The sequence below is a fragment of the Protopterus annectens genome, chromosome 13.part0, assembly GCF_019279795.1.
Source record: "Protopterus annectens isolate FY-2018-M chromosome 13.part0, PAN1.0, whole genome shotgun sequence".
Taxonomy (NCBI): domain Eukaryota; kingdom Metazoa; phylum Chordata; order Ceratodontiformes; family Protopteridae; genus Protopterus; species Protopterus annectens.
Window position 1 is genome coordinate 515,204,919 of NC_056747.1, and position 25,166 is coordinate 515,230,084.

Below are 25,166 nucleotides of genomic sequence, written 5' to 3' on the forward strand. Positions count from 1 at the left end.
TTCTCTCCAGATCCCCAATAAGACTCCCCACTGGCACAGCTATAGGGTCCAGATGTCAGCCTAGTGGGCAAGCTAAAACCTCCAGCACCCTCTCCATCCAAGCAGTGCTTTGTGTCCCTGCCCAAGTAGCTGACACAGACACACTTTGAGATAAGAGTTATATACAAACACACAGACATTCCTGGGGAAGGCTGGCAGAGATTGTCCAGCTATGCCCCCTTTCTGCCCAGTCTAAAAGGTAGTACCAGCTGCCACCACCCACTAATATCAGCTACTAAAAAGGCTCTTAACAAAGGATGTCCAATTGTTACTGTGCAATATTATTATCCAAATGGTAAGTGCAACTGAACAGTCAAGGCTTATTACAATGGCTTGGCCAGCAACACTATATACATGCTATGTACTCTAGAGCTTAAATTATCTCTACACAAAACAGCCACAGTTGAAAGGTTTAAAATATTTAATAATAAATAATAAAAACACAAGACAATGCTTCTTACTACACAGTGCTAGTCAAGAGTTCAGAAATCACAGAGAAATACTTAAAATAATACAGTAGAAAAGTCCCGACATCAATACAGAAAAAAATAATCTTCCTAGTTCCAAGCTATATCTAAGAGAAAACACAGTTCTAAGATAACTTACATGTAGATCAAGACAGTGTTGGTGATGTTGGATGTTCTCAAGACAAATGCTAAATGCTTCAATTCTTTCTATCCTTAAATTGATAACACAGTACCACTGATTCATTTCAGATTACATCATTTCTTTCTGGTTCCCAGGCTAAAAGAAAAACAGAGGTTAATAGCACTTTTGATCTTGCAGCTGATCAGGAAGCCAGATCAATAAAATAAATTATACATTTAATTCTAGCCATTAACTCTGGCCTCAAAACTATAGGCAAAATGCCTCCTTCTAGACATCTCGGCTCCGAGTTTTAGATCAAAGAATTTCACAATGCTTGACTTATCAGCTGTCTTACAGCAGAGTGCACCGTTGCATTTTTTTTCAGTTCAACATCCAATATTGTCTTTTCACATTTAGAGAACAAGCCTGTGGTTTACATTAATATTTACAAATGACAGAATTATCTACAAAATTATATCTGGCTAGGCTGGCAGCCTTCACCTATCTTCACAATCAAGATGTTTTTTGGCAATAGTGAGAGGAGCCTTTACGTTCTTTTTGGTCAGCAGTGGTTTTCGCCTTGTGACTCTGCCATGCATGCCATTTTGCACAGTCTCTTTCTTATGACTGAGGCAAGTGAGATCTGCAGTTCTTTAGATGTTGTTTTGGGTTCTTTTGTGACTTCTTGTACAAGTAGTCGCTGCGCTCTTGGGGTACTTTTTGTAGGCCAGCCACTCCTGGGAAGGTTCACCACTGTTCTAGGTTTTCTCCATTTGTGGATAATGGCTCTCACTGTGGTTTGCTGGAGTCCCAAAGATCTAGAAATGGCTTTGTTACCTTTTCCAGAATGACAGATGTCAATTACTTTGTTTCTTATCCGTTCCGGAATTTCTTTAGATCGCGGCATGAAGTCCTCCTTTTTGGGATCTTTTGGCCTACTCCACTTTGTCTGACAGGTTCTAATTAAGTGATCTCTTAATTCAACAGGTCTAGCAGTAATCAGGCCTGGGTGCGGCTAGTGAAATTGAACTCAGCTTTCCCAAAAATGTGATTAATCACAGTTACTTCATGATTTAACAAGGGGGGCAATTACTTTTTCATATAGGGCCATATAGGTTTTGATAGTTTTTTTCCCTTAATAAATAAAATCAACACTTAAAAACTGCATTTTGTGTTTACTTGGGTTATCTTTGTCTAATATTAGAATTTGTTTGATCTGAAATATTTAAGTGTGACAAACATGCAAAAAAATAGAAATCAGGAAGGGGCAAATACTTTTTCATTGCACTGTATAGGAGTAGATTACTGTAGCCAACTATATTTGGGAGGTGGAAGGAGAAAGGCCCAGAAGCCCCTGCAAAATGGTCCCAGCAAAACTTGATCTAGACCTACAGAAGAAATGTAGCTTATAGACTTTTGTAAAAGTATGCGATAACCACCAAGTATCAGCTTCTAGAATATGTTTAGAATCCAACCCTTTCCAAGTAGCTACAGATGAAGCCAAGGCCCTGATAGAGTGGGCCTTGACCCTGCCTGCAATAGATTTGTTACAGTGAGTGTCCCAAAAGGTAATAGCCTTATTCAGCCATGTGGAAACAGTCTGTTTTGACACAGGCTGTCCCTTCTTCTTACCACTACAAAAATGAATAACCAATCCAAACATCTGAAAGATTTAGTTCTGTCAAGGCAGTATCAAATTGTTTGCCTGGAGGCAAAGCAATATCAAGTGCATCATGATTATCCTGAATGAAGTCTTTCTGACATAGTTGATTAGATGACCAAGGTCCAAACTGGGCCCAAGGTCTTTGTTTTCATCAGAACCAAAAAGAATCTAGAGTAAAATCCTGATACTCTCTGACCTGGTGGGACCTCAGACAGCTCTTTTTCTGAAAGAAAAGGATAGAACTTCTATTTTGGCTGCCTTTCATTGATTGTGTGGTACATCTGGAAGCATCCATTTCAATTCTGAGGGGGTGGGAAAAGGGAACTGTATAACCTCTGGATATTATCATTTTTACCCATTTGTCCTAAGTGATGGCCATCCACATAGCGGAGTAGAGATATAAATGGCTCCTCACTGCCTCCATAGAGCAGCAGTCGGGCAGACCTTCAGGGAAGATGGGGGTTGTCCGTTAGAAAAAGGGACCTTGGTATCCATCAGCCTATGGGTCAGCATCCATTGAATGGATTTGGCCAATCCAGTCAGTAACTGATTCAAACGGCCTGAGTTTTCTAAACCAGAATGATCCAGGTCCCTTTTGGTTCTTATCATAAGAGCTTGCAAGGTCTCCAATTTAACTCCTACTGCAGAAAGCGTTTTGTCATCTTGTTCTTGCTCCTGCATTCTCTATTTCACAAAAAGGATCATACAAGATTCCTTCATTAAGGGCATTAACAAAAGGATGGCATAAAGTTGTCCACAAAGTCACACAAGCACAACCAAGCCTGATAATCTCATTGTGACATCTGTTCCAGCAGCCCAAGCCACTCCATAAAGAGGCTGGTAACATTTTGCATTGTGCTTAGCAAGGTTTCCAGTTGCTTACTGGAGTCTGATGCTAGCAGCCTTCTCATAGTGGGAAGTGCCTGTTGCGCTAAATCCCTCTGGAAATGACTGGCACAGTTCAAGATCCTAAGTGCAAGTCCTTGAAGCATACTCCTATGTCCCTAATATGTCCATAGCCCTGGATTCCTTATTAGGTGGATAGACAGTAGCTGAATCTTTAGTCGGCTCCTTGTTAATAACCACTGCTACAGTAATGCAATCCACCAATGGACTCTTTAGTCCAAAGTTTCTATTCTTTAGCTGTCCAAGAAGTTTGCCCAGTTTCTGAGGAACTAATTTACATGTGGCAGACTCCTGCCAGGATCTCCTTATCGCCAGATCAATAAAGTGATCAACCACAGGGACCACCCAAGAGGTAGAGAGTGCCGAGCCAAAAGCCTCAAAACAAACCTCTTCAACCTCAGGAAGGCATCTCTGTGGGCCAGATCACCTCTGCCACATAAGTTCAAAGATCTTGTCAAAAGCAGTGTCCTTTAGAGAGGACTGGGGAGGAATCTATCAATCTTCCCAATTGGTGTCTGAAGTGGCAGACTCCAAAAGGGAGTCACAATGTGCCTGTGCTTCCATTTACAAGTTCTCTTTTTTGGAATGTCGGGGGTAGAGCCGAACTCTTCAGTGGACTTCTCCTGCTGTTCAGCAGTGCTTTTGAGGCTTGATCCTCAGCTCAGACCATAGATGCATGCTAGGATTGACACAAAGACAGAGAGAGAGAGACAGAGAGAGAGAGTTAGAGAGAGAAATTACCTTGTAGGAAAGTCACACCGCCTGACGTCAACAGAAATGAAATAATCCTTCCCATAACCTGGTGAGCAGCAGCAACCTCAGATAGATCTGAGGAACCCATTCTAGTAAACGGATCCACTCCTCTGAGGGTAGAGATGGGCGATATTGAGGATAGCATCCCTAAAGTAGAAAAAGTAGAAGGCTCCGAGTAGGGGATCAGTGCCCACAACTCGAAAGCAAAATCTCAGACATCAAGGGTGCCATATAAAACAACTCTGATAAAGGTGTTGAAATCACAGAATTTAATTGCTGGCCCTGAGACAAACTTAGCTTTAAGAGTCTTGGAGTCAAGTGTGTTGGATCAGATCCTCAACTGCCAAGCAGGAGACTGCAGTTGACACTGAGGGGAACTAACTTTAGGTCCAGGACTGACTGCAGTCACCAATGCTGACACACACACTACAGAAGGAACTAATATAGGGGATGTTGGGCCAGCCCTATCCACCCTCAATATCAAAGGGGAGAGGAAACTTCCATCACTATCTGCATTTGAAAAAAGTCTGAATTCATGCAATCCGGATCTGCTTTGGATGTAGTTCTGCAAGACCTGAATGACTGGAAAGAAGAGGTAGAAGGAAGTTGAAAGGGAATTCAACACAACTCCCTCTCTGACAAGGTCCTGCTCAACAGTCACTTGGGAGATATGTAAAGGATAATGTATTGGCTCAGACAGATGTCGAGCTAAAGCTGGAGAGCATGTCCAAGTCCATGCTACCACTGAGTAGGACTTTCAGAACCGAAGATGTCAACCTACCCATTTTCTTTCCTCTGTATTCTACCAAAGGAGAATATCTCAACACGTTTATCTTATAACTAGACACAGCCAAGCCTTAAGACAAACAGAGACACAGTTTGTTTCATTTTCCTGTTTCTGTCTGGAAAAAAGTTTTCTAAGTTCACCCTTTCCTGGTGGTTAACTAGTTGCTCTGAATTTTGCAGCATAAAAAAAATGGAAACTCAAATTACCACTTCTGGAATGAAAGACTCTGCTACAATAATGGTAAGAGGTGGACAGGAATAAACCTTTCCAGTTAAGACAGACTTTAGCTTTTTAATTATAAAAGGGAAGAAACTGCATATCCCTGTCCTGAAGCTGTTTTTTGAAAGTAGTTTGTGGAAAGTTATATGGGTTCCCTGGCTAGCATCAGACAATACCTGTGAAAGCAGGCCTGCTCTAAGTTTCTCACAACATTTCTGGCATCTCTCTAGACAAGCAGAGCATAGTAAAGTATCATGGCCCCCATCAAAATAGATTAAACAAAGAATGTGCCAGCTGGCAGATGGGTCATCCCAACCTCCAACAGAAACTGTGACATGATGAAACTGTAGACCTAGGATTCAACAGTACAGAAACTTTCTGACAGAAAAATACAGGGTAAAAAAGTATTTTTTCACAACTAAAGAAAGCATGCAAAGAGAAAAAGAGGCATGGGGGAGTGAGGCCAAGACAAGGTTGCCAACTTCAGTGCAGTTAAGAATATATTACTTCAGAGAGACAGGATAGTAGTGCCTTGGCATACAATGCTGAAAAATGTGGTGGACCAAAATTTCTGGGCAAATTTAAAGGCACTTGGTACAGATGGAAAAAATGGACTAGGGAAAAGCAGATGTAAGTAAACGACATTAGTCATAGCATTCCAGACTTCACAAACCAAAGGCTTCCTTCCACAGCATTTAAGTACATCTGTAATTTCTTTCTAGAATGAAAGTCAATTATCAAACTGGAATAATCTACCCTTTCATGGGAATATAACATTAAATTGTATTCCCTTATTATCTACAAGATAATCCTTCAATTTCTTGAAATTATTTACGTACAGATTATATACTTTCTGCCTGCAAGTTCATAAAATGCAAAATCCATTTATCTGAATGCACAAACAATACAAAAGAACTTAGAAAGGTTGGAAAGAAACAAAACCTAGTAGCAAAAATATGTCATGAGCTACATTTGAAAGCAGTGACAAAATCTAGGTAAAACTGTTACATACTTCTTGTTTCCTGTGGATAATATAGCTGTAGAGTTCATAAGCTCCTCGTAGAGGTCAGCTCCATTGGAAGGGAAAGCAGAATATTGAGCAAGCAGCACACGTCTTACTGCAACAAGTGTCTATGGATGTACAATGATACACAAAGGTCACTACAAAGTGAATCAGACATGGTTCTTATTTTGCAACAATAAACAAGTGCAAAGTAAATGAAATACTACAGCAACAGGCTTGGAACTCTTAAAATAAGTCTGTTTGCAAAAAAACTAAAAAAAAAAAAAAAAATACTTCTCCTTTCCTAAACTTTCCTAGCTAGTTGTTCCAGTGATCAGATTTTGCTGATCCCTGGGCTTTGTATTTGGTTCCTGTTTCCTCCATTTTCTTCTGTGGCCAGAGGTAGTTTCTTTACTCACCGGTGGGAGTGGGGAGTACTGAGCTGCTTGTTTGTCCTCAGAGGAGTGGTTAGAGACAGCAACTAGTAATTCGTTGGCCATTTTGGGTCATTTCCTGTTTTTTCCAGCCCCCTGCTATAAAGCACGCTTTGGCGGGCTTTTCTGGCATTAGAGAACTTGGCATAGCTCCTCGTGGTCCCCTGCAGAGTTCCTAAGCCAGCAGAGAGCAGAAAAAGCAACTTTCTTGATAATAAGTATTTTTTAAACATTTTATTTTGCATTTTTCGATCTTTTGAGCTTTTCGACTACTGTTTGTGCCTATATTACTGTTTTATTACCTGATTTTCCTGTTTTTCTGTGCTTAAATTGTTGATTGCACTTGTTGGCTAAAGTTTTGCTTAAAAGTAACAAACAGGCTAATACACTCAAGTGTACCAGCCTTTGATAGCAATTTAGTCGAATACCAAAGCATTTACTGTATTTTTTCTGTCTGTTTGCAAAAAAACTAAAAACAAAAAATACTTCTCCTTTCCTAAACTTTCCTAGCTAGTTGTTCCAGTGATCAGATTTTGCTGATCCCTGGGCTTTGTATTTGGTTCCTGTTTCCTCCATTTTCTTCTGTGGCCAGAGGTAGTTTCTTTACTCACCAGTGGGAGTGGGGAGTACTGAGCTGCTTGTTTGTCCTCAGAGGAGTGGTTAGAGACAGCAACTAGTAATTCGTTGGCCATTTTGGGTCATTTCCTGTTTTTTCCAGCCCCCTGCTATAAAGCGCGCTTTAGCGTGGAGTTGCCACTGTTGCACATAAGAGCAGCGGCGGTTTAACAAGGTTAAACTATTCGGGCTACCTAAATTCCACTCTTCAAATTTTCCCTTAAAACTACCTTCCTCGAACTGTACTGCTGATCTAACCAGCGTATCCTATAACTAAAAAGTTCATCTCTACTTGATTCCCAAGTAGACTATTCTCTATCTGTAAAGCCTAGCACTTGCTCCTACAGGACTTGCACCTTGATAAAGCACTATTATTATAGATAGTACCCCACCAGCCTAGAACCCACATCCCCCGGAGTCTTTTGTAAGTTTTTTTATCTATTACTTCTAGCATGTCGAGGGATCAGTTACTAGTGTCCTCTCCTGCTTAACTGGTGAACCTGGGAATATTGAGGCAATGTTACAATTGTCTCATGTACACAGACAATCCTCTCCTTCTCCCACAAAACACAAATACATGTGAGAGATGCAACTTTACGGCCAAACTGGAGGCTGAGCTCTCTCAACATAGGACTGGCAAGACCAGACAGGAGGAGAAGGTAACCACACACACTACATACCCAGTCACACATAGTACCATCACAACTTCAAATCATACACATAATCACACAAAGACATACTCGGAGGCTCTGATCAAAAAATCTACCAAAACAGCAGAGGCCACCAAAGCAGACACCCAAACAACTACCACCTCAGGACCCAACACATGCAACACATAGACCACACAGTCAGAGTGTCAAACAGTCACAGCCCTTAAGGCCAAACACAATGCCAGACACACTAGTCATTGGTGACTCCATAGTCGGGCACACTGACGTCCCGCTCACCAGACTGAGTAAGGAGAAGGTCACAGTAAGCTGCCTGTCGGGCGCTAGAATCCGCCACATAACGCAAGCACTCAGGTCTCTCAACAGCAGGTACAAGTACAACTCAGTCATTGTCCACGCTGGTGTCAATGACCTGAGACGTACCTCCTTGGACTACATGAAAAGAGACATTGAGGAGCTCTCTGATTATGTAGCCCAGGCAGGTATGACTCTGACCTTGAGCAGTATCCTACCTTCACCTAGAATGATGCCACAATACAGTGATAAGATGATCAGCTTTAATAATTGGCTTAAATTCTGGTGTCATTCAAAGGGGATCCAATGTCTGTCTGCCTGGGATGACATGCTGGACAAGCCACGCTGCTTCCAAGGGACGGCTTGCACCTGTCACCCTGGGCTTCCGGATATTGGCAAAGGCTCTTGCCACCGCCATAGTGCCTTTTTAGGCAAGGCTCAAATTCTAAACCTACCACCCTAGAACACAAAAAAGTAAAAAAAACTAAGGGTAATGCTGCTCAATGCCAGAAGTCTCAATCTCAAGATGCACGCACTCGAGGCCCTTCTCAGTATGGAGAACATCGATGTCTGTGCTGTGACAGAAACCTGGTTCAAGGCTCCTGAGAGCACCCCAGCACTATCAGGTTTCACCTCATATCATGTGTTCCGGCCCCAAAATCCGGACAACACCAAGAAAGGAGGGGGGGGTCCATATTCATAAAGGACACACACACCTCAAGGTTGGTGGCAACGCACGATGCATCGGAGACCATCCAGGTGCAATTAACCATAGGCAAGACTGCTCTGCAATTTGTAGCATGTTACAGGCCACCCTCTCAAACTCAGGAACCTCACATGGCCTTCCTGAAAACACTGGAGGAGATAAATGTATCTCCAAACACCATCATACTAGGTGACTTCAACTACCCTAATATAGACTGGGAACACTACTCAAGCCCAAACACTCTAGCCCAAAGGTTCCTGGAGTTCATAAACTCAAATGCCATGGAACAACTAGTCACCATCCCCACAAGAGGAGAAAACATACTTGATCTCATCATCACGAACATGGGATCACAATGTTCAACACCGAAGTATACCCCTCACTGGTGAGATCAGATCATAAACTAATCTTGCTGGAGGTCCTCATCCCGCCCCACCTGAAATAAAAAAGACCACAGTGAAAAACTTCTCAAAAGCCGACTTCACCCTTCTAAAAACTAGTGTGGTCTCCTTTAAGGCCCCTGAGCCAGTGGTAAACATTACTCAAACTGCTGAATCACTTACAAATGCCTTCTACCAGCACCTACAGGACTGCATGGATCAGGCAATCCCAAACAAAACTAAGACTCTTTGTACCAAAGGCAAGTGTCCAGTCTGGTGGACCCCAGCCATAAACAAGCTCTACAACAAAAGAAGGAAGCTACTACAAGATAGAACAAAATCCTTGAAAGGTAAGACACCTTTGATCATTATAAGTAAAAAACTAAGAGCTCTCATAAAATCATCCAAGGCAAATTTTGAGAGAAAAATCGCCAAGGACTCAAAAGACAATCATAAGGCCTTCTTTAGCTATGTTAGAAACCTAGGAGGAAACTCCCAGATATGCTCAGAATTAGTTCAAAATGATGTGAAGATTACTGAACCTACACACATTGCCAACATACAGGCTGACAGGTTCAGTGCAAACGTCTCCCCCCCTCCCCCCCCAAAAGGAGAGATATCTATACCAGAGGATTGTAGCCCCCCAAACATCTCCAACGCCCAGGTGAGAACTGCTCTCTCCAAGGCAAAAACACAGCATCCATGGGACCGGATGGTGTCCCCGGCTGTGTGCTCCACTTAACTCAATGAGGAATTAAACCCGCAGTTAGGACAGCTGTTTAATCTTAGCCTCACCTCAGGATACACCAAGGAGTGGCGCACGGCGACTGTGGTCCCACTTCACAAGGGCGGTGCCTCCGCCGACCCTGGAAATTACCGTCCCATTAGCTTGACAAGCCTTATCTGCAAAGCCATGGAGAGGATCATAATGGAACTCATAAATAAAGACATAGGGAACTTGCAGACTTTGAATCCAACCCAGTTTGGCTTTGTCAAAGGCAGATCATGCCTTTTAAACTTGGTTGACTTTTTCGAAACAGTCACCAAGGCCATTATGAGGGTAAGGCAGTCCATACAGCCTACCTCGACCTGGCAAAGGCCTTCGACACAATACCCCACTCAGGTATCATCGAAAAACTCATCAGCTTGAATGTAAACCCATACATCACAAGATGGGTTGCAAACTGGCTAAGTGACAGAACCCACAGGGTCAGAGTTGCTGGCGCCATGTCAGACTCAAAGCCTGTCACAAGTGGTGTCCCACAGGGCTCAGTCCTGGGACTCTTGTTCGGCATCTACTTTTCTGAAGTACAAGCAAACACAGGAGGGTTATGGCTAACAAAGTTTGCAGATGACTGCAAACTGGGCGCCATAGTCGAAAACACATCTGACACAGATATCCTTCAGAAGGGCCTCACAGAAACGGATAACTGGTGCCAGAGCCATGGCCTAAAGTTAAACGCCAAGAAATGCATAGTCATACCCTTCGGGAAAAACAAAGTTACCCCTAGCTACCATATAGGTGGCAATCCACTGAGCACAGAAGAAGTAATCAGGGATCTGGGGACCCAGGTTGACAGTAACCTTTCGTTTGACACTCATGTTGCCAAAGTAGTTAGGAAAACCTTCTACATTGCCCACCTGATCATGAAGGGATTCACATCTAGATCAAGGGAGGTCATCATCCCCCTGTACTCATCACTCATTAGACCTATGATTGAGTACAATGCCCCATTCGGAATGTATCTGACCTGACACCTGCAGCAGCTGGAAAGGCCCTAAAAGTTCCTCACCAAAAGGATAAAGGGTCTCAAAAATATGTCTTATGCTGCCCGACTGAAAGAACTCCAGCTCTATTCAGTCGCATACCGCTTGCTCAGAGGTGACCTGTGCCTGACATATAAGGCCATGTCAAACCCAGATTTGATGAATATGCTTCACCTCAAAAAATCTAGATCCCTCAGAACCACAAGGGCGGGAGACTTAAACCTTGACACGGTTATTAATAGTACGTGCTGGAGGGACAGATTCATCACCCAGAGACTCCCTATGCTGTGGAACAAAATCCTGGTACATGTGAGGCAGAGCACCTCACTGGCCTTGTTCAAGAGGAATCTTGACCAATGGATGGGAGATCGCAGATATACCCCAGGGATTATTTCAGTGTCACTGCTTGACAGAGGCACAGCAAAATAATAGGCATAGTTTTCTTCAAACTAAAGGGGTGGCGAAAGTCACATAACTATGGGCTAGGCTTATAAATGCCCTTGGGCAGATAGCCTAGTATGAACCTATGAACCTATGAAGTAATAAAGAAAACTATAAACCAACTATAAATGATTACACAAAATACTTAAAATTTGTCTTCAGGAAGCTCCAACCCTAACATCATTTCAATTAATTCAAGTCAGAGACATCTCATTGATAGCTCTCAGGACCTAATTTATAATGGATATAAAGTTATCATAACAGATACAGTAAACTCTCAGTTAACAGGAACTCAAACAACCAGAACAAAAATCGAAGTAATACAGTAACAATTTTCATGTGTTGCACTTTCTGCCCACCCCCCACAGAAACATACCTTACATTTTTAGAGCTTTAAAAAGAAAAATGGGAATAAATTCCCTCTCTTCCCAACATAAGAACAACAAATAGTATAGGGTACAGTATTAGTCAGGCCTAGTTTTAATAGTGACTCTCAAGCAACCAGAAACTACAGTTACCTGGCATCTACCAATCCCAATCAGTTCTGGTTAACCAAGAGTTTACTGTATGTTACTTATTTCCTTTCAGTAAGTTTGTTGACTGGACAAGGCATCCCCCTTTTTTAGGCATGATCTATTAACCAAATAATCCAAACTTGAAATAAAAATCAGCATTCAAAATCATCATAAGACTAAATAAATAAATAAAATTGAAGGCAGAGAAAGGTGTAATCTGTAAATAGTTATGGTATATCAAAATCAAATATTTGCTATGAAGGTACTAGAAGTTAAAATGGAAAGCTACAGAAAGTGGATAATGCTGTATTATCTAAATTTGTAGGAGACAACACTATTTTCCTTTGGTGGTAGAAGTTAGACTATGTAAATTAGAGTTACACTTATCACCTCAGCTTATACACTGACTTAGCATATCATGGGGGTAGGTGAAGTATTATTCAAAAAGCCAAAATAAAATGTCGTTTCAGACTGCTAATATTTTATCAAATACATACACATCAAGAGTAGGTTTGTCAGATCCATAAAAATGGGCTTTATTCTAACAGCCTTTTTTTCTTTTGCATCTGCTTCACAATTTAGCATTATTCCATAAACTCAGAAACTATCTCACTACAGATTGTGAACCAGTTCTTAACTCTGTCCTATTTAGCAGTAAACGCTCTAGCTACTTTCTTTGGTATCAAAGTCTACTCTACAATAACAGTCACAATTTTTTAGATTAAACTTAATATGTATTTCTCCCATTCTACAATATCTGCTGTCAAACTTTCTGTAAAGCTAATATTCTGGTAACATGTCTCCCAGTTTTATCCAGCTTCTCCCATAGGCATCTCCAACTTTAACATGTTGCTCTACAAACACTGCTGTAAATTTTCACTTAAATGGTGGTACCACAGCAAAGTAAGCATCCTACCACCAAGTAGAAAAGAGGAATGAAGCCCTGGTTATACCTCAGATGACTTGTGTTCAGTTAGTGGCCTTGTCACTGGAGGAACCAACCAGGGATGGATGGGGATGAAAAGCTCCCTGGGGAAGGCCCAGTACTGTGCTCCAGTGCACAGGGACACCAACCACAAACCTAGCCACAGGCTGCATGCACTCATGTTGAGCACTGCAATCATGAATAAGTGAACATCTGCATCAGCTTTGCACTGCAGTTGGAAGTCTGTCAACAATATGCCAAAACTTCCTAACTCCTGCATAAAGACAGCCTTTGTCCCCAATTATCAAATGACAGAAAATGGTCCATAATATGTGCAATCCAACTTTACTCCCAATACCAAAATAGCCCAGATATTATTTTGCGCCTAGGATGTCTGTAAGGCAATAAAACAAAATTGAGCACTTCTGTTAACATCAGCAAACATATTTCATTTATTTGATGTGAAAAACAATGTAAACGCAACTGCACTATTTCTGCTTTTCTTAACAACATTCTAGAGGATCCATCAGACCAGGTCTTTTAGATCGCTAACGTCTGGAATCTTAATTGTGACTCAGAAAAGTGGATACAAAGACACTACAAATTCATGCAGCATTATTTTATTACATTAGAAAGTGTCACTGGACCTGGGGACATAATGAAAAACATGACCTCTGAAACCTGCCACTATTCTCCATTTCTGTTCTCAGTGAATTCTATGTAATAAAAAAAAGTTCAACCCAATGCCACACACATCTGCTTACACAGATGGTAGAGCTGCACTGAAGCAAACCACATAGCAAGGAAGGGAAAGAATACCTGATAAAATTGGAGTCCTTATCTTTGTGCAATAACCTGAAAACACACACTTTTTTCCACAAAATATGTTGATGGGTTCATATGTAAATACTAGGTTATCAGTCTGCAGACTGTTAAAAGCCAAGCCAATATCCAGAGGTCAGAATTACATCTTATACTGTGTACCTATGAGGTAAAAACATTAACCATTATACCAACCCCTCTGCCACCTTTACAGGTAAATACTAGGCAATTAGTCTGCAGACTATTACATGCCTAGCTGAGAACCAGATGGTAACTAAAGATAAGAATCAAATCCTGTACCTTGTGTCTAAAAGAAAAATCTAGCAAAGCTAGACTTCTGTGTGATATCTTTAACCTCTTGCATCAGAGGCCTTATGGGATATATGCAAATCACCCTTTAGGGATAGAAAAAGTGTTTCAGCTAAATGGCAATTCTGAATGTCCATGACTTTTTTCTTTTACTTTCATTTGATTTTTCTTTTTGTGTTTTTTAACCAGTTGGTTATATGTGTGACCTTTTTACTCTGTTTTAGTTTGTTAGTTGGGATATTTTGTAGACACCATAATGTTTATGGATATTCGCTGGGTATGACAACCCTGTGTTTCCAAATGTCAAACATTCCTCTTATACTGTGCTGATGATCTCATAAGAAGGCAGAAATATATAGCTAGAGGGGTTTGGCTTTAATAGCCTGAAATTGTCAATAAATAGACTTAAAAATGAAAGAAAAAGTCATGGACTTCAGAATTGCCATCTAGCTGAAACACCAGATATCCTTAAAGGATGATTTGCATATATCCCATGAGGCCTCTGATGCAAGAGGTTTAAGGTATCCCACAGTTAAACGTCTAGCGCTGCTAGATTTTTCTTTTTGTGTTTTTTTAACCAGTTGGTTATCTGTGTGACCTTTTTACTCTTTGTTTTAGTACAGCTTAACCATGTCTAGAAATACCAACATCTCCTCACCCACTGTATGCACCATACCCTCGATTTTTTTTTCCAGTCTTTTAGTTTGATTAAAGTGTCACAAAGTTAATTATTAGTAGGTTCTCACCTTGTAAGAGATGGAACTCTGTTGAGCAAGCTCCTCAATGTCAGATGCCACCAGGTCTAGGACTATAATACAAAAAATATACATATAGTCAATATTTTTTAGGCTGGCAGTAAAATAAGCTATCATAATAAACAGTAAATAAGAATAAAATTAATAAGACTAATAACAGCCAGGCAATCTTCAAACAGGCCTTCTGGATATGCATCTTTTGACTTACTGAAAAAACAGACCTTTGATCAGTGCCATCTACCAAATGGTACTGAAAATAAAAGTGCTGCTGTAAGATGACACTGATTTGCCAGGCTATGAACTGCAACACTTCAGACAAAGCCTCAGCGAGTACAAGGACCTGGAAAGTACCCTGTAAGAAGGATTTCCCAGACATCTACCAAAACAACCCAATATTTCCAAGAATGTACAAAAGGTGTCCATTGCCAAAGTCAGAACTGCTATCATCACAAGAAAGTGACTTGAAACAGAGTACTGCACAGTGCAGTTCAAAATAAAGATTCCCAAGAAAATAAATGGCCTTGTTCTTTGCCTGCTGGAACAAAAACCATGCTCTAGCCACCACCACCACCAAACAGGGGTTCAGGAAAGACCCAGAATCAGTAGGGTTATCTGGTGAAATACAACTGAGAATGTCAAGAGTGATCTTCCCCAAGGACAGGGTTAATGCAGTGTTTGGCAACTGGGAGGCATCTGAAGGAGGCGGGGGAAGTATTAAAGCCTAAGAACACATGGCTTACTCCAAATGCAGGAAAGGGGGGGGATAGCTGGCAAACATCTGAGAGAAAACAAAAACAATATATTTTTAAAAACAGTACAGAACTGTTGGTCCAGGATGGCATGGTCTGAAAAGTAATGTCTGGCATGTTCCCAGTTCTCTAAAAGGAAAATGTTATTCTTCTTATACAGGGACACAAGGCACTGTTAAACAGGTAAAGATTAGTGAAAGGAAAAACAATAAAGTCCTCAAAGGAAATTATCATTGTTAGAATACAAAACAATTCTCGCAATAAATAACAAAATGTATACCCAATTAATGTATATGGATGAAGAAGAAAGGCAGTCAAGTAAAGCTAATGTGCAAAAAATAAATGCAGAAAATACAGAGTGGAAAAGAATTTAATGGAAACCTTGAAACTAACTACATTCCAAACCCATGGTTTTATCTTGTAGAGTACAGCATCAGCCTACATGAACTACTGTTGCATATAAAACTGCACACAATTTATTTTTCATGAAATCTTGCAAGGCAGGACAGTGATGCAGTGATTGGCGTTGCTGCTCTTGGTTTTATGGTTTGGCTCCTGGCTACATGTCCTCTTGTGTCCATGTGGTTTCTGCTAGATGCTATGGCTTCCTCCCACTTTTCAAGAACATGCTGTTGTGTGAATTTGCCACTTCTATGTGTATGGGGGATCCCCAGTTTTGCGCATCCATAAAATATGCAAGTTGCACTTTCTAGCTCAGATGAATTATCATATTCATAAAACAAAACAGGAGAGGTCAATACCTAGACTTGCAGCAATCACTAAATAACCTGTGTTATCAGAGCACTCTCACCTCACCACTAAACTCTCAGTTCTGTCGCTAAAGCCCCACTGCCTATGTTCCACACTAATTTCATATATAACAATGCGGTGAATGTCTTATTATAATCAAGCACACATCAGTTGCTTTTCCCACACCACTGCCTCACAACCTGTCATAAAACTAGTCCAGATTAGTCTGATAACATTTTTATTTTATGAATCCATATCGAATGGGATCCCCTCATGAATTACTGGTATGAAATCAGCCAGTCTTATCACTGAAGATTGTTCCTGTACATTTATCTATATTGAACCCATACTCAAATACATTATAACGGGGTTTGTTGACTGAGCTTCTATTACGAAAAAAGCATCTGTAGCATACTTCTAGTAAGTAGATACAACACTTCCCTCTGTTAGAAAATGAATAAAAAAAGTATTTCATGTTTTCCCGGTTAGGGGTCGCCACAGCGGATCTCCGGTCTGCTTTTGATTGGCAGTGGATTTTTATGGTATCGAGTTGTCAGCCTGGCTCCTAACCTTCAGAGAAGGCACACATGCATTCATGCACCTACCTGCATGACTTTTAACGTTCCATCGCTCATGGGGAGGACATGTAGACTCCACACAGAAGGCACTCCAGTTGAGAATCGAACCGGACAGCCTCTTGCTGTGAGGCGACAACGCTAACTGCTGCACCACCGTGGCCATAAATTTTCTCAAAGGCATCATGAATTTTTCAGAATATTTACCAGGAGCTGTCTTTGAGCACTGTTTGTTAAATTACTCTGCACTTGAAAATTTTCCCATCTGTATTAAGTTCAATCCTATCACCAGTCCAGTCTTCCCACCCCAATATCTAATCATTTTACGAGGGTGAGAACATGCTCGTATCTACTTAATCACTTACCTCTCTACTTCTTCAGAACACTAATTACATAACAGTTTTTTTTTTTTTTGAAGGGCAAAATTTTTTTGTCTTCATGGTCTGTAAATGCACCAGTGTTATTGGGCCAAACCATAACAATTATAGTATTGCAGGAGATGAAGAAGAAAGGTTTCGTCTACTACTACTTCGCAGTGGTGTAGCGGTTAGTATTGTCACCTCACAGCAAGAGGTTCTCTGGTTCGATTCTCAGCTGGGGTGCCTTCCTGTGTGGAGTCTGTATGTCCACCCTGCATTTATGTGGGTTTCATTACAGGTGCTCCAGTTTCCTCCCACATTCCAAACACATGCAGTAGGTGTATTGGACACACTAAATTGACCCTAGGTGTGTGTGTGTGGTGTACCCTTGAAGGAGGGTCGGGCCTCGGGTTAACAACCCAATCCCGGAAAACTCATAACTGCTACGGAAATAACATGTGCTGAAGGACGCTTGTTGCCCGATGTGCTGTGTGTACAGGAGCGAATCCAGGATCCAGACTACTTATAACCAGACAATTACAGACCTAAATTAATCACCAAGTAAAATGGCAAATCAGAAGAAATTAAAGCATAATGTACAGTTCTCACTCTACAACCCTGACGGAAGCCCAGGAGATCTGGGTTTGATTAGCTGTTCTGGCAGCTAACGAATGGGCTGGGGTATGGTGGGAAAAAGAGCAACACTTTTTCAGCTAACCTATGGCAAAAGAGGTGGATTGTCTGACACTGCCTCGGGTAGGGAAGACCATCAGAAGGTTTCGTATTCAATTTAATAAACTGGAGAGGTACTGAAAGACATAGAAAGGATCCATTGATTGTTGACATTGCACATTCTATGTAGGAAAGCAAGTCTATAAGTAGGGCAAAATCACGTCTCTCTCTTCAGCAACAGTATACCATTTCACAGGGATGCCTCAATCACCTCTCCAGCCTCATCTACTAGATCAGGTCTAGGGGATCAGTTGACTATTTATATAATGGAGAACTCAACACTTTTAATCTTTACAGCCGTATTTAACTCAAACTTTTCAAGTGCACTGGTAAATTCAGTTTCTGAAAACCTTTTTAAAATATTGCAATTTCACATCCTCAGTTCTTTTTCTGTGCAACCTTCTTTTATACTACACTGCCATCTTTATTCCTCTGGGTCAGCAGAATCTGGTATAGGCTTCACAGTGTAGTCCCACAACATTGTACAAGCATTCTTTATCCACTTACATTTTTTGATATTCTGCTACCTAATCCTTTATTTTATGAAAACCATCTTTCAAAGACGGTTGCACACTGATCAACAGCTTAATTTCAGGTCTCCCAGTGTGAGAAAAAGAAAGTGGTAGACAAGGGCCAGTAATTCTGCCAGTTTTAGCAAAATTCAGTTATAGGCTAGTAAGTAAACTGCCTGTATGACAAAGTAGAAACTTAATGAGAACCTGAAAGATAATCAACTAGAAAAAGGTGTGTCAAAGGAAAAATATACTTTAAAAATGATCAATACACGGTAGGTTCAGGTTAAGGCACTTTAATCTTGCAGCAAGGAGACAAAAACGTGCTAATACAGAGTTTGTCTAAATAGAATCAGGAAATACCAGCATTTTTATACATTTTCTAAGAAGACATTGCCTACCAAGCTGGCGTAGCAGATCACAAGTTTTAACATCATCATTACATAGCAGTTGTTTTCATGCTTTTCTGCTTGCACCATCAATTTTTGTGAGAAACTTCCTAAGAAAAACAACGCGGTCTTGGCTACCACCGGTTAGATATATGCAATGTTACCATTCAAGGTACTACGGCTAATTTGAGCACAAAGTATAGATTGCAGTTCATTTTTCCAACAGTTCTTTGTCTGTCTTTAACTCTTCCTTCTGCAGCTGTGCACGTTCTCATACCACGAACAGAGCTAATTGTTCAAAATCATAACATTATAGAATATAGCATTGTTCATTCATTGCTTCCTGACCTAGCAGATAATCACCTGTTTTTCAAGTACATTTCCAAAAGGCATAAACATGAATTTTGCTGTGCTAGCAGTTACTAGGTCAGAGGGCATCTTGCATGTTTCAGAAAGCACACTGCAGTTTCCAAAGCATCTTTTAGTCTCATATGAAACTAAGCTGTATATAAAATAGAATGAAAAACGTGTTAACTCTTTTAGCTTCTAATTAGCATTAAGCACACACATTAATACACATTTTTCTAACATTTCCCCCCTGTTAATACTTTTTAATTCTATTTTCAAAAGCATAAACAGTTTGCTTCTTCTCCTAACCTCTTCCATTCAGGATTTGCAGTTAAGAGAGTCATTCAGTTTAGAATTATGAAAGTGTTTCACTTTTCAACAACTCTTCAATTTCAGTACTTTGATACAAAGTCTCAGAAACTGACATGTCTATAAAATCTTTGATTAACTTTTTCATGCAGGGAATACCACAACAGATGCATGTTCCTAATAGGAGTAATCCCACACAAATGGCAATCAGGATGTTCATTAGGATGGAACCCCACCCCCCCAAACAAATTCTGGAAAAAGTCTGTCAGAGGGTTTGGTCATGGTCGACACTTGCTGGATCACCTCAAGATGGACGTTTATCTCGTGCTGGTTGTCAGGAATATACGAACAGCATTCTTCTTTGATTAAAGCGCACATACCACCTCTCGCCGCTAGGGTGAAGTCAAGAGCCATGCGGTTTTGAAGTACCACAGTTCTCATAGCATTTAGTTCATCAGTCACTGATTCGAGAGCAGAAAAAGTTGCATTGCTCATAACTTCGAGAAGTTTAGCCAGTTTTCTCAGCTCCCAAATCGATTTTACTGCGCCATATGCAGGGGCTATGCCTGCCCACGATATAATGGTGTCACTCAAGTCCATGTGTGCCAGTTTATCTTTGTTTTTCACAGAGTTATGGTTTCTCCACCCTGCTTCGATTCGTCCCACTGGATTCTCGGGTCTCTTGATTGGACTTCTAGGTTTACTGCTGACCTCTCTGACGTTTCGAATTTTTCCCTGAGGCAAAGCTGCAGTGTGTCGTATGGCAAGAACCAGGTAACCCAAAAAAACAACTGCCGGACCAATTGTCAGGTAGCCATTTATATGCTTTTTTCCCCCACAAACAAAATAACAATTCTCTACTTTAGTATTGATATAAGCTTGCCCTACATGAAACATTTTCTTATCAATAATAGAAAGCTGCTTTAAAAGAACAGGATTATGTTGTATTTTACTAACACTTCTATGCATCTTTTCGAAATATGCATCATAGTTTGTATCACAAATAGTTTTACTCCTACTGGCCTTAATATAACATTTATAAGCAACAGTCACATTGCAATTGCTCCAACCCACCTGTATAGTGTCATTTTTGTAAAAACATACAATCCCTTTTTGTGTAACAGGTAGGTACAATGCTATTTTGTCTTGTGATTTCACAGGTGTAGTATCAAAAATCAAGTTTTCCCAGGTCTCATTGACCCCTAGGGGGACAGCAGCCATCAATAATCCCCCGTATGCTGTTGGTATAGGTGTGCAAATCCAGCAGTTCGAAACATTAAAAGTCTCAGCATACACATATTTAATTGCTTGGTAAGTGTTAAAGTTTGGATGCCAGTCTATGAGTAATGCATCACGTTTGTTCAGTTCAACTCGTGTGGCTGGGAAAAGGAAAGGCCACAGCAAAAAGATCATATAGCTATCAGAAAAATCATGCAAATTTTCTGAGGTTGTTCTGCATCTCTGTTTACTCTATACCTGGTCATTTTGTTCTCGTTGTACAGTAGTAACAAGGTTTTTGTCCAGTTCAAAGTTCTTAACCAATTTATAGTGTGTCAGACGAATCCAGGACGCTCGCTCTGCGATCTTGACTGCAGTGGGTGTTGACAGTAGCACCTGGTATGGTCCTTCCCATTTCGGAGAACTCCAATTCTTTTTCTTCACAACCTTCACCCAGACGACGTGCCTGGGACTATTGCTGCTTCCGATGGTCTGGTTTGTTCTTTATCCGAAACATAATTTAAATGCAAAAGTTTGTTATTCAAAAATCGCCTCATATACTCTGCAAGTGAACTGTCAGCCTCCTGGTCTGCAGGCATGAGAGGTTTCCACTGAGGTGTATAATATGCCCTCCCAAACAGAATAACAAAAGGAGTTAACCATTTTACATTTGGAACAGTTCTCATACTCAACAGTGCCAGAGGTAGACAGTGCACCCAGTCAGTTCTTTTGTGTCTCACTAATCAATTTCCTAAGCTTATTTTTCAAAATTCCATTGTGCCTCTCTACTAATCCTGCATATTGGGGGTGGTATGCACAATGATTTTTCAGAGAAATCCCAAAGTAACGGCTTAATTGTTGTATAGTTTGATTTACAAAGTGTGTGCCATTGTCACTATAAATCTTTTCCAGTATGTCAAATCTAGGAATAATTTCTTTAACGAGGACTTTTGCAATAGTAGCTGCATCTGGATTTTTAGTTGGAAAAGCTTCCACCCATTTGGAAAACATATCTATAATGACAAGGCAGTACTTCTTATTTTCGCATTTGTTCAGCTCTATAAAATCCATACAGATAGTATGGAACAGATACGGTGGTGTAGGGAAACTCCCTTGATTAGGTTTCAATGCCCCTTGTGTATGATGCTTGTTACAAACATGACATGCTGCACAAAAATTTTTTGTGTAGATTGTAAATCCATATGTTGTAAACACTCGATTCACTAACTGTACCATCCCCCCTGTTGAGACATGCACTGCCCATGGCTCAACAAAGCTGCATATCAAAACAAGTTAGATGGCAAAATCAGTTTCCTCTCTTTGGAGATGTACAGCCCTTTCTCAAGAATTGCTCCTCGTTTTATCCATTTTTGTTTTTCTACATTTGTAGTAAGTGTCTGCATTGTTTTTAACATTTCTAAGTCTAAAATCTCAGATGGTTGTAACTCCTCACTCAAAAGAAATACTTTTGAAGCTGCTTGTTTTGCAGCTGTATCAGCCCTCACATTAACTTTCGAAATCCTATCCTGTTGTTTGGTATGAGCTACGCATTTGTAAATGGCTGAATAGAGTCTAACAAATCTAAAATAAATTGCGCATGATTAATTGGTTTACCAGTAGATGTTATCATTCCTCTATTTTTCCACTGCTGCGCAAAAACATGTACAGTAGAAAAGGCATACTGGCTGTCAGTAAAAATGTTCACTCGTTTATCCTTTGCCAAGGTTCATGCCCTTGTTAAAGCAATCAATTCTGCTGCTTGTGCAGATAAGTTGTGCGGTAAAGACCTTGCTTCTAAAATGTCAACATCAGAAACTACTGCATAACCCACTAGATTCTGTCCTGTAGGACCCCTCCTACACGAGCCGTCCACATAGTATGTCACCTCGGCATCATCCAAGGGAACATCCGTGAGATCTCTTCTAGGTAGTGTCTTTTGCTCAATCTCCTGCAGGCAGCAGTGTGGTTTGCCATCTGCAGGGGTTGGGAGCAAGGTTGACGGATTCAAAGTTGTACATCGTTCAACTGTCATGTGAGGTTGGCTCAACAGTATAGTCATACAGGAAAGATGTCTAGCAGGAGAAAGATATGCTACTTTTTCTTGCAGTAAAATAATCGTGACTGCATGAGGCACTCTAAATGTGAGAGGGTGGAATAACACTACTGAGGCTCAAGCCTGCACTGCCATTGCAGCTGCGACTACTGCTTGTACACAGTGTGGCAGGGATCGCGCCACTGGGTCTAGCTGTGAAGAATAGTAAGCTATGGGGCGTTGTTTGTCCCCATGCTGTTGTGTTAGCACTGATGTCATATAACCCTGCTTACAATCTACAGTTTGGAAAAATCGTTTATGATAGTTCGGTAATCCTAAAACTAATGAGGATGCTATCAGTTGTTTCAATTTGCAGAAAGCTGATTCTGCTTCTGGTGTCCATTGCAATAAATCCTGTGCTGCCATAGGCTTTTTGAATATCAAGTTGGTCAGTGGAGCAAGTTCCAAGGCATAGTTTGGAATCCAACTCCGACAAAAATTAGTAGTACCTAGGAAGGACATCATTTCCTTCTTGCTAGTTGGTTTAGGTGCTTGTAATATTGCTGTTTTTCTGTCTTCATCTAATATTCTGCCTTCTTTGGGTATTACATATCCCGGGTATTTGACCTGTTTTTTCCAAAGATGCAGTTTGTTTTTGTTTACCTTGTGTTCTTGAGTAGCTAAAAATTGTAGTAATGCTATGGTATCTTCTCTGCATTCTTGCTGGGTGGGGGCTGCCAGCAGAATGTCGTCTACATAAAGTAAAATCTGGCTGCCTTTCGGTGCGATAAATCCCACCAGGTTACTTGCCATTTCCTGTGCAAATATTGTTGGACTCTCACAATATCCCTGTGGTAGTCGCGTATATGTATACCTTTTCACCTGAAATGTAAATGCAAACCAATGTTGACTGTCAGGGTGTATCGGTATTGAGAAAAACGCATTGCTAATATCTACCACAGAAAAATATTTCTGTTGAGGTTTCAAATCATTTAATAAGGTGGGTGGATCTGGCACTGTAGGTGCCCTAGGTATAACTGCGTCATTTACAGCTTGTAAATCTTGGACCATATGCCATTCTCCGTTTGCTTTCCTAACAGGAAATAAGGGTGTATTACATGGTGAAGCAGGAGATTCTATCAATACTCCTTCCTTGAGTAAGGCTGCTATTATAGGTTTGATTCCTATTTCTGCATCCTTTCTCCAGGGATACTGTCTCTTTTCAGGTCTAAATGCTGACTTAGGCGTGATAGTGACTGGTCCTGCTGTACGAATAAGTCCTACATCTGATTTTCCTGTTGACCAGAGAGTCTCTGGTATGTCTCGTAAGGCTTTTTCCTCTTCTTCTAGTAAGAGTGCTACTCAGCTGTCCTCACTTGCCTGCAAGTGTACAGCTGGGTGTGTCTGTGTTATCCAATTCAGCTTCTGTACTCCCTGTTCGGAAAGTTCTAACTCTGTCTGCTTTTCCCACCTTGTGACTTTTTCTCCTAGGTCTGCCCACTTCACATTTCTATCTTTAGTCAAACTCACATGTGGTAATCGATTAGATTTGTAAAGTGCTAGGAATTCCTGGGGCAATGAACAGCTTACTACACTGTTTCCTTCTGTGTCCCAGTACAAATTTCGTAATACTTATCTGTTAGCATGGTTTCTAAACAGTTCTTGCTCATATTCTTTATCAGGTCCTGGTTTGCTACAGTAATATAGAGTGCAATGCAACAAATGCTGTTAATCAGTGTTAAGGGAGGGGGATTTACTGATAGCTACGTTCATCAGTTCTTCGGTTACTACCCCTGGACCAGTCGTAACAAAGTCCTGGCTGTACTAATAAAATGTTTCACCCTCCGGTCGCACTACAAAAGTATCCATTTGTCACTGTGCTTCCATACCCTGCACAGTTGGGACTACTGCTATGCCAAATATCTGCATTAGGTCTCTGCCCACAAGATTTACTGGGCATTTTGCAGAAACAACAATTTTGCTTTTCTGGGTCATCCCTGAAACAGGGTCAGTTATTGCTATGTTGTGGGAGAGTGGCTCCCGATACAGCTGTCCATTAGCTGCTTTCACTAATATGTAATCAAGTGATTCTGAATTTTCTGGTAGTTTGGAAGGATGCATCAGGGTCTGTGAAGCCCCTGAGTCACACAGGAATTTAACTCCCCTCCCCTCTACCAGAAGTGTAACTTCCGGTTTTGTGTCTGCTAAGTAGAGCTCTAGGCTCAATAATGCCAAGTCTAAAATTTCATTTTCTTCATTATCTGTGATTTCATGCACATCCTCTATTTCTTCTATCACATCCTCTACTCCTTTTATTACATTTGCACTTGTCTTTTCTTGTTTATTCTTTTCCAGTGATTCTTGACTATCATATAGTCAGTCCTCACCCTCCTTGTCTTCTGTGGTTACCTTTTTATTTTGCCTGCAATCCCTTGCTAAATGTCCCTTTTTCCCGCATTTAAAGCATTCACCCCTTTTCTCTCTCTCTTCAAAGTCCTCTGATCGTTTATCAGATTGTTTGTTTCCCTGGGCATTTTTCTTACCCTTCTTCCCGGTCTGTACTACAAAGACTTCTGATCCGTCTTCTACTGCAAATACTTGAGT

The 25,166-nt window shown here is 40.8% G+C and overlaps 1 protein-coding gene across 2 annotated transcripts in view; it reads right to left on the bottom strand.

Annotated features, from left to right (window-relative positions):
• RAD51D (RAD51 paralog D) overlaps window positions 1-25,166 on the bottom strand; it is a 332,412-nt gene that overhangs the window by 283,554 nt on the left and 23,692 nt on the right. For both annotated transcript variants that reach the window (XM_044054143.1, XM_044054142.1), the window contains exons 2-3: window positions 14,581-14,642; window positions 5,968-6,086 (exon numbers count right to left, since the gene is read on the bottom strand). In XM_044054143.1, the coding sequence (XP_043910078.1) occupies window positions 5,968-6,086; window positions 14,581-14,642 (181 nt within the window). The remainder of the gene's footprint in view (window positions 1-5,967; window positions 6,087-14,580; window positions 14,643-25,166) is intronic.